Source organism: Ostrinia nubilalis, chromosome Z (genome assembly GCF_963855985.1).
Source record: "Ostrinia nubilalis chromosome Z, ilOstNubi1.1, whole genome shotgun sequence".
NCBI lineage: Eukaryota > Metazoa > Arthropoda > Insecta > Lepidoptera > Crambidae > Ostrinia > Ostrinia nubilalis.
The window spans coordinates 24,329,380-24,342,752 of NC_087119.1; the positions used below are offsets into that span (position 1 = coordinate 24,329,380).

Below are 13,373 nucleotides of genomic sequence, written 5' to 3' on the forward strand. Positions count from 1 at the left end.
AATTTTTGGTCAAGTCGGTTAAAGTAGCGGAGGACTTAGTTTTAACCAAAGTATTAATATTGAGGTCCCCTACGATCACTACCTTTTTGTTTGTTCTGCGTGATAGATTATGTAGCATTATCTGTAGTAATTTGAAGAAATTATCAATGTTAGACATAGGAGTCCTATATATGCAAACTACAATTAGGTTATAATTAGTGATTTCAATACCACAGCACTCAAAAGTATTGGTTATTGCTAAATTATTGATTTTATCAATGCGCTTGAACATTTGACCACGTTTTAATAGTATACAAACTCCTCCCCTTTTTTTATTTCTAGAGTAGAATGAAACCATATCATATTTAGTTAAGCGTAAATTTTGTTCACATCCAGACTTCAAAAAGGTTTCCGTTAGACAAATGACATCCGGTTCACGCCCCGAATGACCCAATTCATCGATGGTAAGTTCCAATATATCTTGTTTTGAAATTGCGCCTGCAATGTTTTGATGTAAAATACGCAGATTTCTATCAGGGGTCTCGAAAAAGACAGATATTTGCGCCATTGTTATTGATTTGAGGTGAGGGATGCACAGTACTACCTTGAGTGGTCTGCATTATTTTGAAATAGTAAGGGATAGTGCCAGGTCCATCTTTTGACGTTAGTTTTTTTGTCACATCGTTGCCGGGCGATTGAGTAGATCTTATAATTAATCTCCCTGTTTGTTTTAAGTAACAAGACTCATAAACGGGAAAGTCAATAGCAACATTAACTTTTATACACATTAGATGAAGAAATCGGGAATGACTCATATTCACTTGGTCCACATTGATAACAGTACAGTTAGAAAAATCATCAGCTAATAGTTTTACATCATTATTCAGTTTCGTTTCATTAAGATATTGACTATAATTTGTAGGCAAAATTATAACATTTGTGTTTCGTAACTCGTACAATGCGATACAGATATTTTTAATTAACACTTTTGGATTTGTATCATGGCTACCTGTACAAATTATGACATAGTCAGAGGCAGTTAGACCTTGCTGAACACTGATACAGTCACTTAAAATTTCCGATGAAGAAGCATTCGGTTTGACAAATGCAGACGGTTCGTATTTATCATTCCAACTCTTTGACCTATATTTCAATAATTTACTCGATAAACCAAGTGCTTGCTCATCTCCAAGTATAACAATTTTATGTTTTGTTATAGCTTCTTTTCCAAGTGGAACGGGTGTTGAGACGTTGACATTGTTTTGATTTGAGTTTTTCTTGATGGGGGTTTCAACTATCGGGAGTATATTCTTCTCTTGAACAAGATCTGAAGAGGTCTTTGGGTGATCTTCATCTTGACTATGATGTACCCGTGTAAAGTCCAATCTTGTCTTACTAACACTCTTTCGACATTTTCCTTTCTTTTCTTTTTGTGTTGTAGATCGGCATATTTGGCTCAGGCTCTCAGTTTTCTGTTCATAGCTTTTTATTTGTTTCTTCAGGGAGCTGTTTTCTAATACCAAGTCATCGATTTGATTCTCAGCTATTTTTAGCATCATTTCTAATTCAGAGATTTTTTTATTTAGTTTAATTAAATCCTCTCTCGTACCAAATGTCGTTTCAGGGCAACTTCTGTTCAGTACTGATGTTTCTAGGGTGGAAGAATCGTCATCATTTGAAATGTCTGTATGTAGTGACTCAAAAGAATTGTCCGTAGAAACATTTATTACATATCTCTTGCGCTTAGTAACATTATTATGCGGAGTTGATGTATTTGTTGTAGAAGCAGTTTTGGATGTTGATGGTACTTGTAAGTTATCACAATGTTCATGTCTTTTATTTAGGCATATATCACATTTCCAATTACAGCTTTTCTTATGCTGTTTTAAGGCAAATAATTGTTCTGACACTGTAGTACAATTTAAGTGGTATGGTTTTTTGCAAAGAAGACATTTAAGAAACCGCCGGTCCGTAATATTTTTTTTGCATTTCGCGCAAAAATCCGTCATTGTGATACCTTAATGTCCGCCGCTCCTGTGTAAGTGTCCGATTTGCTTTCTTGTATACGGCCGCCGCGGCCGCAGTCGCCGTCGTGCAGATGAGTCACCGCGCGGTCACGGTGCAAAGCGCAGTGAGTTGTCAGAATTAAATACGTTGGTCGTATTTTTTAAAATACTTTTGCTTAAATCTCTGCAGCCACTTAATATTTATTGAAACGGTTTTCACCACTGTGTAGCTTAACTTATTACCTACACGGTGATATATAACAACACTTTATAAGTTCACTTTTTATATGATTTGAAATCAAATAAACACGGAGAACGCAATAACAGGTCTGCTCTCAATGGCGCCGCGCGCGCGTGTATTTATCCGAAATCTAATTATGCAAATGCATAACTATTGTATGGATTCAAGCATTTGGCCTCTACAACATCTTTGAAGTAACAATATAAAATTAATGAAAAAAAAAGTGAACGGGGGGTCGTGTCATAAAAAAGGTTGAAAAACACTGCTGTAGATGCCTTTTAGTTTATTGTTGAAATTGTATGGGCCCTGGCCTAAAATAAATACTTTTTATTTTAGTTTAGTTCTAGTAATTCGTCCAAACTTTTATGCGAGAATCCTGGTATAACTGACAGTTTCAGTATGGGAAATATGTCAAAACTGACGATTTATTCTGAGATTAATATTTACTCTTGTTTAGTCGAATCCAGCGCGTGGCAAACGTCCGACACGAAACGTCTAAATTGAAACCTTACGGGACAATGTAGAATGTTTTTACTTAAGACTCCTTTTGGCACCTAACATAGAAGCGGCCTGTTTTTCTTTTTCTATCCAACCATCGAAATAGTTTGACATTATGTTTCTTGCTTCTCCAGCTTTGCCATTGGCTGTGACCTGAGCGACAACGGGTCCCTGATCTCTTGCGACTGCAAGCCGGGATACGGCGGAGCTCGTTGCGAATACTGTGCCGCTGGTTACTATGGAGTGCCTGAAAACACCGGTAAGTGTACTTAATATTTCACTTATCACATATTCAACCACTTTTGTAGCAATTATTATGAGAGTGAGCGAACTTGGGTATATCACTTTTCAGTTTACGCAATCAGGTGTTTTGTTTTATCTTTTCCGAGCTCTAAGAGCTAAAGCACATGTGCATGTGGATTAAGTGATCCTTGCTTCAATCTTAACAAAAATCGAGGAAGTTTTACTTAAAATATGTTAAAACATTGCGATGAAGTTTAAAAATTTGTTAAACCTAAGATAAAAATGTTATGGCCAATAAATAGGAGCACTCATACCGCACGCTTTAAGAAAACGTCAACATGTTTATTTCAGAAAATAAAGCCTTTCCACTTCTTTTTATAGTATTGAAAAATTGTTAAGAATATGTTAAAACTATTAACAAATTCAGAAATTCCTTGCACGTCCCGTTCCAAAGTTATGACGATTATTTAGGATCACTCACACCGCACACGGGCCGTATGAGTGCTCTTCAAAATAATGACTTTTTATTAATAAATACGTTTTATTTCTGTTGGGAAATGTGTGCAAACTGATGAGCGAATTTGTTAAAGAATAAGTGTGACAAAACTTAAAAGCTGAAGGAAGAAATTAACCTTTATTCTTTCCTCCAATATGCCGTGTGAGTGATCCTTACTTTTACCTCTATCTGCTCATATGTAGTTCGTAGGCAGACTGAGATAGTATCTAAAATTGTTAATTGTTTTTAACAATTATTTGGCATATATTTTGCTTTTATTAAGGTCATAATTTAAGAAATATCAGGCTTAGATGATTCCTAAAGGAAAATGTTGATTAGGGTACATATGATTTTTTATTTTGTGAGACTGTTCCGATTCGTCAGACGTGACAATGCAAAACCAATGCAATCTAATATGTAGTAGGTTTAGGGGCCTCCGCTAAAACTCGCGGGGGGCGTCCGTCGCCGCGGTCGGCAGTAGCGCGAGTTTTAGTGGTTTACCCCTACATCTTGAATGATAGAAATAAAGAAACATTACAATTGTTTATAGGATTGAATTCAAATTTGACTTGTAATATGAATTGAGAAAGATACTCACGGTTTTATTTAAATAAACTAGCGGCCGCCCGCGACTTCGTACGCGTGGACCTCGTTTTACTCCATTAGGGGTGGAGTTTCGTAAAATCCGCTCTTAGCATCTATAGCGCATACATTTTAAATTTCAACTCTCTTACTTTAAACACATAGGACTTTCATAATATAAACTTCCAACCCTCCTTTTATCTCCTTAGCCCCCGTGGTTGATTTCTAATGATACATGTTCAGTATATGTACCACCACCACCACCATTTCAGCCATAGGACGTCCACTGCTGAACATAGGCCTCCCCCAATGCGGCCTGCGTCCAGCGCTTCCCTGCTACCTTTACGATGTCGTCGGTCCACCTTGTAGGTGGAAGTCCCACGCTACGTTTTCCGGTACACGGCCTCCATTCCAGAACCATTCTGTCCCATCGGCCATCAGTTCTGCGTACTATGTGCCCTGCCCATTGCCACTTCAGCTTGCTAATCCGTTGGGCTATGTCAGCGACTTTGGTTCGTTTACGGATCTCCTCATTTCTGATTCGATCTCGCAAAGAAACACCAAGCATAGCCCTCTCCAAGTCTCCATAGCACGCTGTGCAACTTAGCTTCTGTATACGGCCTATAGTGAGAGGCCACGTTTCCGAGCCATAAGTTATCACTGGTAACACACATTGGTTAAACACTCTAGTCTTCAGGCATTGAGGTATTTTGGACGAAAAGATGTTGCGTAGTTTCCCGAACGCTGCCCAGCCGAGTTGGATTCGACGATTGAACTCCTTCTCGAAATTGGACCTACCTAGCTGGATCATTTGTCCGAGGTAGACATACCTACTTGTCGACAATCTCGAGAATTGAGCCTGATATTTCTTAAATTATGACCTTAATAAAAGCAAAATATATGCCAAATAATTGTTAAAAACAATTAACAATTTTAGATACTATCTCAGTCTGCCTACGAACTACATATGAGCAGATAGAGGTAAAAGTAAGGATCACTCACACGGCATATTGGAGGAAAGAATAAAGGTTAATTTCTTCCTTCAGCTTTTAAGTTTTGTCACACTTATTCTTTAACAAATTCGCTCATCAGTTTGCACACATTTCCCAACAGAAATAAAACGTATTTATTAATAAAAAGTCATTATTTTGAAGAGCACTCATACGGCCCGTGTGCGGTGTGAGTGATTGATCCTAAATAATCGTCATAACTTTGGAACGGGACGTGCAAGGAATTTCTGAATTTGTTAATAGTTTTAACATATTCTTAACAATTTTTCAATACTATAAAAAGAAGTGGAAAGGCTTTATTTTCTGAAATAAACATGTTGACGTTTTCTTAAAGCGTGCGGTATGAGTTCTCCTATTTATTGGCCATAACATTTTTATCTTAGGTTTAACAAATTTTTAAACTTCATCGCAATGTTTTAACATATTTTAAGTAAAACTTCCTCGATTTTTGTTAAGATTGAAGCAAGGATCACTCAATCCACATGCACATCTAAAGCACACGATGCTTTGCGGCGCCGCACCGCAAAGATTTCGCCGTATCAGCGGGCACACGAGCGGTGCGTCTCCGCAACGTTGTTATGTAGGTACCGCTTCGGTGGATGCAAGTCTGCTGCGTCGCCGCAGCACATCGTGTGACATGCTACAGATATTTCTATATAAGGATCGGTTTCCACAAAGGCGGAGAGGAGCGCAAAAATGTTTTGAATAACCAATCTGAGGTGGAATTGTGTAAGTAAAGCAATCGTTATCATTTGACAGTTCATAACGTACGATAAAGTCAATTAAACAAAGCGTTTGACAGAATAATCGTATGTTATGAACTGTCAAATGATAACGATTGCTTTACTTACACAATTCCACCTCAGATTGGTTAACTGACTTTATCGTACGTTATGAACTGTCAAATGATAACGATTGCTTTACACAATTCCACCTCAGATTTAACTCTGTCAATTTCAATTAATCTGAATGACATCTCATTGATTGTTCAAACATTTCTCTGCTCCGCCTTGGTGTAAACCGGGCCTAAGACGACGCATCGACACCGATCCGACGTCGTATCGCCGCAACGCATCGTGTGCTTTGGCTCTAACCATATAACTGTTGCAGGGGACTACTGCAAGCCGTGCAACTGTTCCGGCAACATCAACCCTAACGATCCAAGCTCGTGCGACAGCATCACGGGCGACTGCCTCAAGTGCGTCAACCACACGGCGGGCGCGGCCTGCAACCTGTGTGCACCCGGCTTTTATGGAGACGCCATTCTCAGCAAGAACTGCACAGGTACCCTCAGAAAAGAACAGTGTTATCGCCATTTAACAGTCACTGGGAATCTGACTCTGGGGAAATGTATTAAACCTTAAACTTTTCAATAAATTACCACAAACTGTTGTAGAATTGCCCATTCATAAATTTAAAGCACAAATCAAAAGCACCTTCATGAAAAAGGGCTACTATAAAGTTGATGATTATATAAAAGATAAAAATGTTTGGAATGTTTAACTACCTAGCTCGCATCAATACTTATCGACTATAATTTGTATATTTTAAAGACTGTAAACTCTTGAAAAGAAGGCTGACAATAGTGACTGAGTTTCTTGCGCTGCTTCTTCTCAGCACTGGCCCATTTATTGTCACGAAGCAGTGGTAGGGTTAATATTGGGACGTGTAAAAGTGCTTTTTAAAAGCCTATTTGCAAAAATAAATGAACTTTATGAATTTTATTTTAATTTAATCTACGGTACAAAGGCATTGAGGACACAGGGCGCTGTCCTTTTGAAAAGACATGAGAATCCTCAGCAAGAACTGCGCAGGTATGCTCTACTGCTATTGTTGTTTCCAGCAGCATCTTATTGACACTGATGAGACTTGCCGCTGCTTGGGACACTGGATACACCTGCTTTCCAGGTTATAGGGCTTCAGTGCTCGAGTGATGTTACGTTGCAGCAATTTTCTCCATTTTAAACTTTCAAGTTATGACTGCCATTGATTGAATTGAATGTCTTGATGAGTGTCCAGTATTGAAATTGTTTATCTTTATTTATGTCGGCCGTTTGGTGTAGTGGTTCGGAACGGACTACTATGCCGAGAGGTCCCGGGTTCGATTCCCGGCCGGGCAGATATTGAAATGATGATTTTTTTATTTCTGTGATGGGTCTGGGTGTTACTATGTATAATATAAATAATAAATAAATAAATAATATCCTTGGACATTTTAAACTGCGCCTCTAGTCCCAAACTAAGCAAAGCTTGTACTATGGGTACTAGACGACGGATGTAAACATACTTAAATACTTTTTTTTTGTAAATACATACATATTATACATAGAAAACACCCCGACCCGTCACAGAAATTAAAATTCATCATTTCAATTTCTGCCCGGCCGGGAATCGAACCCGGGACCTCTTGGCATAGTAGTCCTTTCTGAACCACTACACCAAACGGCCGACAATATGTATGTATTTACAAAAAAAAGTATATAAGTATGTTTATATCCGTTGTCTAGTGCCCATAGTACATACGGCCACACTGTGAACTATCCGTTTCCGTTTTTGCTCTCGCTCTCATCAAATGGCGATTCTTTGCGATAGAACGAGACGACATGACAGGTAATGGATAGTTAACACTGTTGCCGATGGTACAAGCGCTGCTTAGTTTGGGACTTCGCTTAGTGTAAAATGTCCAAGGATATTAATATATTTATAATATATTCTTTCTCAGAGATAAAATAAACACATGTGTTGCTCTGTAAAATAAAAGATTTATTCAAGATTACTCATTGAAATAAACTAAATTCCTCATTCATTGGCTATACACAAACCTGTAAAATAAAAGAAACGACATTTAAAGTTTATTATTATCTCTTCATTTATTCTTCTATTTTCTTATCTATTATTTTCCACAATGACTTTTCACTGTGACATTCATTTGATAAACGTCAAAGTCATAGACCTTAAAGTAAAAAGTATTTACTTTACATATTTATTTGTCAGCGTGCTCGTGCGACAAGCAAGGCATGGAGCGCTGCGACCCGTCCACCGGTACTTGCGTGTGTCGCGAGGGCGTGGTGGGTCCGCGCTGCGACCGATGCGCGCCCGACCACTACGGGCTCGAGTCCGGACAGGGCTGCGCCTCGTGCGACTGCGCGGTGGCCGCCACGGACTCGCAGTGCGATCTGACTACTGGACAGTGCAAGTGTGTATCATCATCAGCTCTTTTATAGTCTATACCTCTAGCAAAGCGGTTCCCAAACTTATTTAGTCTACTGCCCACTTTGAGAATAAATTATTTTTTATAGCCCCCCCATTTGTGTGGTCAAGAGTCGAGCTCAGTCGGTGTCTAAGAGTCCTAGTAGATGACGCCTCCCAAGCCTCTACACAACGTCCCGATTTTTTTTCTGGGTCTCTTACCGCCCCCATTTAAGCCTGCAGCGCCCACAAGGGGGCGTTATCGCCCACTTTGGGAAAGACTCCTCTAGCATGAACAACTTTCGTCTTCGAATCGTTTGTGTATTCGACAAAATTCGATACTCAACCTTCGAATTAAACGATAACATGACAATTTTGATTCTCAAAATAAGTTTCGTGCAACTATTTCTCATACTAAGTTCACTTTACGACACGTTCACAAGGGCGCTGTTGTAGTATTCATACTAAATCTTTTGACGGCGATTCGAATACGCAATCGATTCGAACTCGAAAGTTTTTCGTGCTAGCCGTACTGGTCTGGGAGCACGTAGAATTTTGTCCAATGACCCCAAGCTACCCATTCTTATCGCTCGCGAGTAATTATGTTGCTGTCGCGCTCGCACACTCACTGCGGGCCCTACAGTCGCGACAGCAATATAATTACGCGCGAGCGATAAGGATGGGTAGCTTGGGGTCATTGGACAAAATTCTACGTGCTCACAGACCGGACTTTAGATACCAATACAAACATTTAATTCAACGCAATATGTATTTTGCTCTGAATGAACATTTCGAATTTGAATTACTCGCAGACTAAAGACTTTTAGTTGGCTAATAGTTGGGTTGGCTTCCACTTTGTATGAAGAATCGGTCGATACGAAATCAAAGTAATGTGCGCACGTCCATACATGTTCATACTGATTAATGTAGTCTACACTCCACGATCTTGGATCGCGAATCATGGGTTCGTTTCGTAATTTGTCTTCTGGTGTGGACCCGACTTAGCAAAGCAAAAGTGTTGAAAACCCATACAGTATAGGTCTACCAGAATCTCATGGCAAACGAAAATATTGGAAAAGTGTGTTTTTCATATGGCAATTGTCTATGGCTTTATTGTCACCTGTCAAAGAAAATTATGAAATCTGTCAGCCGCTGCAAAAATTTTGTAATCTCTTCTTGACTATTTGTTATTTTTGTGTAAAAGTCGAAAAAGCTCAAACAATTCATATTGTTTTCAATGTGAATTGTAAAATAAGGCATAATTCAAAGTCAATCTTTGATTTTAAAGCGCGTCGTCGAGTTGACAGTAAGTTGAACTAAAATGTTTTGATACATTTAGTTTATTACCCAACTGCGTCAGAAGGAGGGTTTTGTTTTTTATATTATTCTTACGTAATAGCTACTTTATCGGGGTTTTCAGGTGTATCTCAAAAATTGGTATAGAAGAATGGTCAAAATGTTATGACCATGTAAAGAAAATTGAAAAAGATTTCATCAAGCAAGATTGAATAATGGAAAAGTTTCCAATTTTTTTCTTTTAAATAAACTTGAAATAAATATAAGTAAAACTCATAAAAATGCTGGAAGAGCAATTTATTTACAATACATCTTTATCTTGATCATCTATTGAAAAACAAGAAATGCAAGTGGAGTTCTTAGAATCGTTTTCTAGTTCTTGAAGTGATAGGTAATAAGTATGATGCATAATAAAATTAGTTACTTAAAGTAATATACGATTTATTTATTTTTCAAGACATTTTCCTATATATTAAAAACCCGATGTTTATCAACATTCTTCATACACATACCTACCTAAAATGTATATGCGTACTTCATGTTAATTAATATTAGTCATAAAAGTAAAAAATTAAACAGTATCAAGATCGTTTATTCCAATTTCCCCAGTATTGCTCTCAACAAAGTTTATTTTCCCTATTTGCCATGAGATTCTGGTACACCTATACCATAAAACATTTATCTGTAACGTCCACAATATTCCATCCAGATGCGCGAAGGGAGTTACCGGCCGCCACTGCGAGCAGTGCGCTGCGGGCTACTGGAACTATTCTAAGGATGGATGTGACCGTGAGTATCTATTATTAGAGGCCGGTAGATCTTTTCTTATAAATGAAACACTGAATACTCAGCTTTCACATTTATTGCCTTAATTTAAATACAGTTCATCACTTAGCACAAAAGCGCGCGGAGTGGTCTCCACGCGTCTCGCTATTCTAACGTTTGATTCTAGCGTGACATTGACATTACGTCAATGTCACTATGACAACAGCTCATTGGCCACAACGTTATTTTAACGTTTTAGATTCTTCACAATTAACACTATGTACAGGAATAATGGGTCTATTGAGCTTTTAAGACAAATGGCTAAAAGTAGTGGCTCAGTTTTTAATATCCTCTACTGACGATTGTGTTGTCGTCCGTCGGTTTTTCAGCCGAATGACGTCCACTGCTGTGCAAAAGCCTCCCTCAAGGATTTCCACAAAGACCGGTCCTTCGCCGCCCGCATCCCAGGCACCTCCCGCGACCTTCACCAGATCGTCGGTCCACCTAGTGGGAGGCCTGCCCACACTACGTCTTCCGGCTCGTGGTCGCCACTCGAGAACTTTTCTGCCCCAGCAGCCATCGGCTCTGAGAGCTATGTGCCCCGCTCACTGCCACTTGATTTCAGCGATTCTGCGGGCTATGTACAGTCGCGGAATGTAAAGGTTCGTCACCTTAGTGTCGGTTTTCGCTTGCACTAGGTACTGTAAGAGTCAAACCTGCCAACATAACCGTGCAAGAAACAGTGCTGCTAACATTTAAATAAATATGACGTTTGCTAACGAATAAGGTTTTGCTTGTTTATTTTTCTATCCCATCAGTGCAATGTTACAAAATGTAGTTTTTATTTATTTAATAGATAATGGCAGGTTGAATCAACAAGAAGGTTTTAGTTTATCAATCATAATAATCTTCTTGACAAGTTAAATCGTCAAACAACTTTGATCTGAATAATTTTGAACTTTACTGACGAACAGTTAAAGATTATTTTCTCTAACTCGAGATTATTCTGCAACATAGTTTCAAAAGGTAATATGTGCTCGTGATTCGTTGAAGGAATCAATTTGAAAACTGACGAACCTTTCCATTCCGTGACTGTACATAATTTTTAATTGTGTTGTAACAGACTGCAACTGCAACACGGGCTATTCCGTTGGCTTCATGTGCAACGCGACGGGCCAGTGCGAGTGTCTGCCCGGCGTCATCGGCGAGAAGTGCGACCGCTGCCCAGAGAGGTAAGCCTTATGCTTATATTCACCGTCAATCCCTAATTTTTAAGTGACCCCTATGGTAACACATAAAAGGAATTTTGTTTTCATAGGGGTGACTTAAAAATTAGGGATTGATGGTGAAAACAGGCATTAAACTTCAACCACGCCGAGGCGTGCAGATCGTAATCGCCGGCGCGATCATTACCCAATGACAGGTCGCGCGACCCATGACAGTCCGCGCGACCTGTCATTGGCCTATGATCGCGCCGGCGATGGCGATCTGCACGCGTTGGTGTGGTTGAAGCATAACAGATTGAAAGTTACATTATTTATTGATACCACGGTAACAAGTAGGTGTATTTGACAAACAAAACTATTTATGGATTGTGTATGGAAAAGGAAGATGATTTTAATTCGAAGCTAATCTTCCACGGGCACCCTTGCTGTTGGCATCGCGCTTCCCCCCGAGGAGACACAAGATTATTGGTACAACTAGATTATTATTAGATTACAACTAAGATTGTGGGAGACTGGAGTCTAATGTAGGCAAAGATTGCCTGTGTCTCCACTCCCGGTATGGATTCTATTTGGGTTAGAGTTTATTACGGTAAGAATACACATTTGAAATTAATGAAAATATTTTGATTTCTGTGCGATGACTTTATGCTCTTCTGTGTGTGCTAGGCCACAAGTGTGTGAACATGAAAGTGTGTGTATGTGTGTTTATTTTATAAGGTTTTCTGTTTGTATGTAATACAGTGGCACACCACCATTTTACGATTCAAACTAAGGCCCGGTTTTTTGATTCGTAGTTAAAATAACCAATGGTCAATTTTGACACATGTCAAATGACAAATGGTTAAATATCAGAAAAAAATGTTTTTCGAACAATGGTTAGCGTAACTTTTAGTACATTTTTTAACTATTTGTTTACATTTTGTTAATATTTAACCATTAGTGGCAAAATTAACCAATTGGTTATTTTAACTATGAATAAAAAACTGGGTGTAATTGACTGATTACTGATTTCGTACATATTGAAAAATATTTTTATCTATGACTGGGTTAACTAGAGTCGTGTAATGGTTCCAGATGGGTGCTGCTCCCACACGAGGGCTGCCTAGAATGCGACGAGTGCACGGACGCGCTTATATTCACCGTCGAGGACCTCTCGCGCCGCCTCGCCAACGAAACGCAGGACTTCAAGGTACCATATGATAACTTTAAGCTTTAGAAAACACCGCAAATTTTACCTTTTGGGTGTGTCTAGTAATGACCGACATAGCTCGCAGAATTGCTAAAATCAAGTGGCAGTGGGCGGGGCACATAGCTCGTAGAGACGATGGCCGTTGGGGCATAAAAGTTCTCGAGTGGCGACCACGGGCTGGGAGACGTCGTTGGCAGGCCTCCTACTAGGTGGACCGACGATCTGGTGAAGGTCGCGGGAAGAGCCTGGATGCGGGCAGCGCAGGACCGTTCATTGTGGAAAACCTTGGAGGAGGCCTTTGTCCAGCAGTGGGTGTCATTTGGCTAAAACAAACGAAATAGTTAACGGTAACGCTATTTCGTGTCGGTGTTATAACCATGCGGCCATGGCATTAATAGCACAGACAATTATTTATTACTAGTTTGCCACTGAGCCGCCCCGCCAATTTAAAATAAACGTTTTGTTAAATCATTCTTAACTACTTGCTTTTAAATACGACCTAACGCTTGAATTTATTGGTAACTGAGAATACACGCAATTACCTAAAAAAGCATTTTACTTCGCAAATATCAACACGCCCCTTCGAGTTATGGTGCGTCCATATTGGGAAAACGGGCTCGCGCGGTACGCTGGTCATCCTGCTTACCCTGCTC

The 13,373-nt window shown here is 39.3% G+C and overlaps 1 protein-coding gene across 1 annotated transcript in view; it reads left to right on the plus strand.

Annotated features, from left to right (window-relative positions):
• The window catches only part of LOC135087096 (laminin subunit alpha), a 168,891-nt gene that overhangs the window by 100,814 nt on the left and 54,704 nt on the right, over nt 1-13,373 (plus strand). The window contains exons 34-39 of the mRNA XM_063981937.1: nt 2,859-2,983; nt 6,166-6,339; nt 8,050-8,251; nt 10,250-10,329; nt 11,429-11,537; nt 12,606-12,720. Coding sequence (XP_063838007.1) covers nt 2,859-2,983; nt 6,166-6,339; nt 8,050-8,251; nt 10,250-10,329; nt 11,429-11,537; nt 12,606-12,720 — 805 coding nt within the window. The remainder of the gene's footprint in view (nt 1-2,858; nt 2,984-6,165; nt 6,340-8,049; nt 8,252-10,249; nt 10,330-11,428; nt 11,538-12,605; nt 12,721-13,373) is intronic.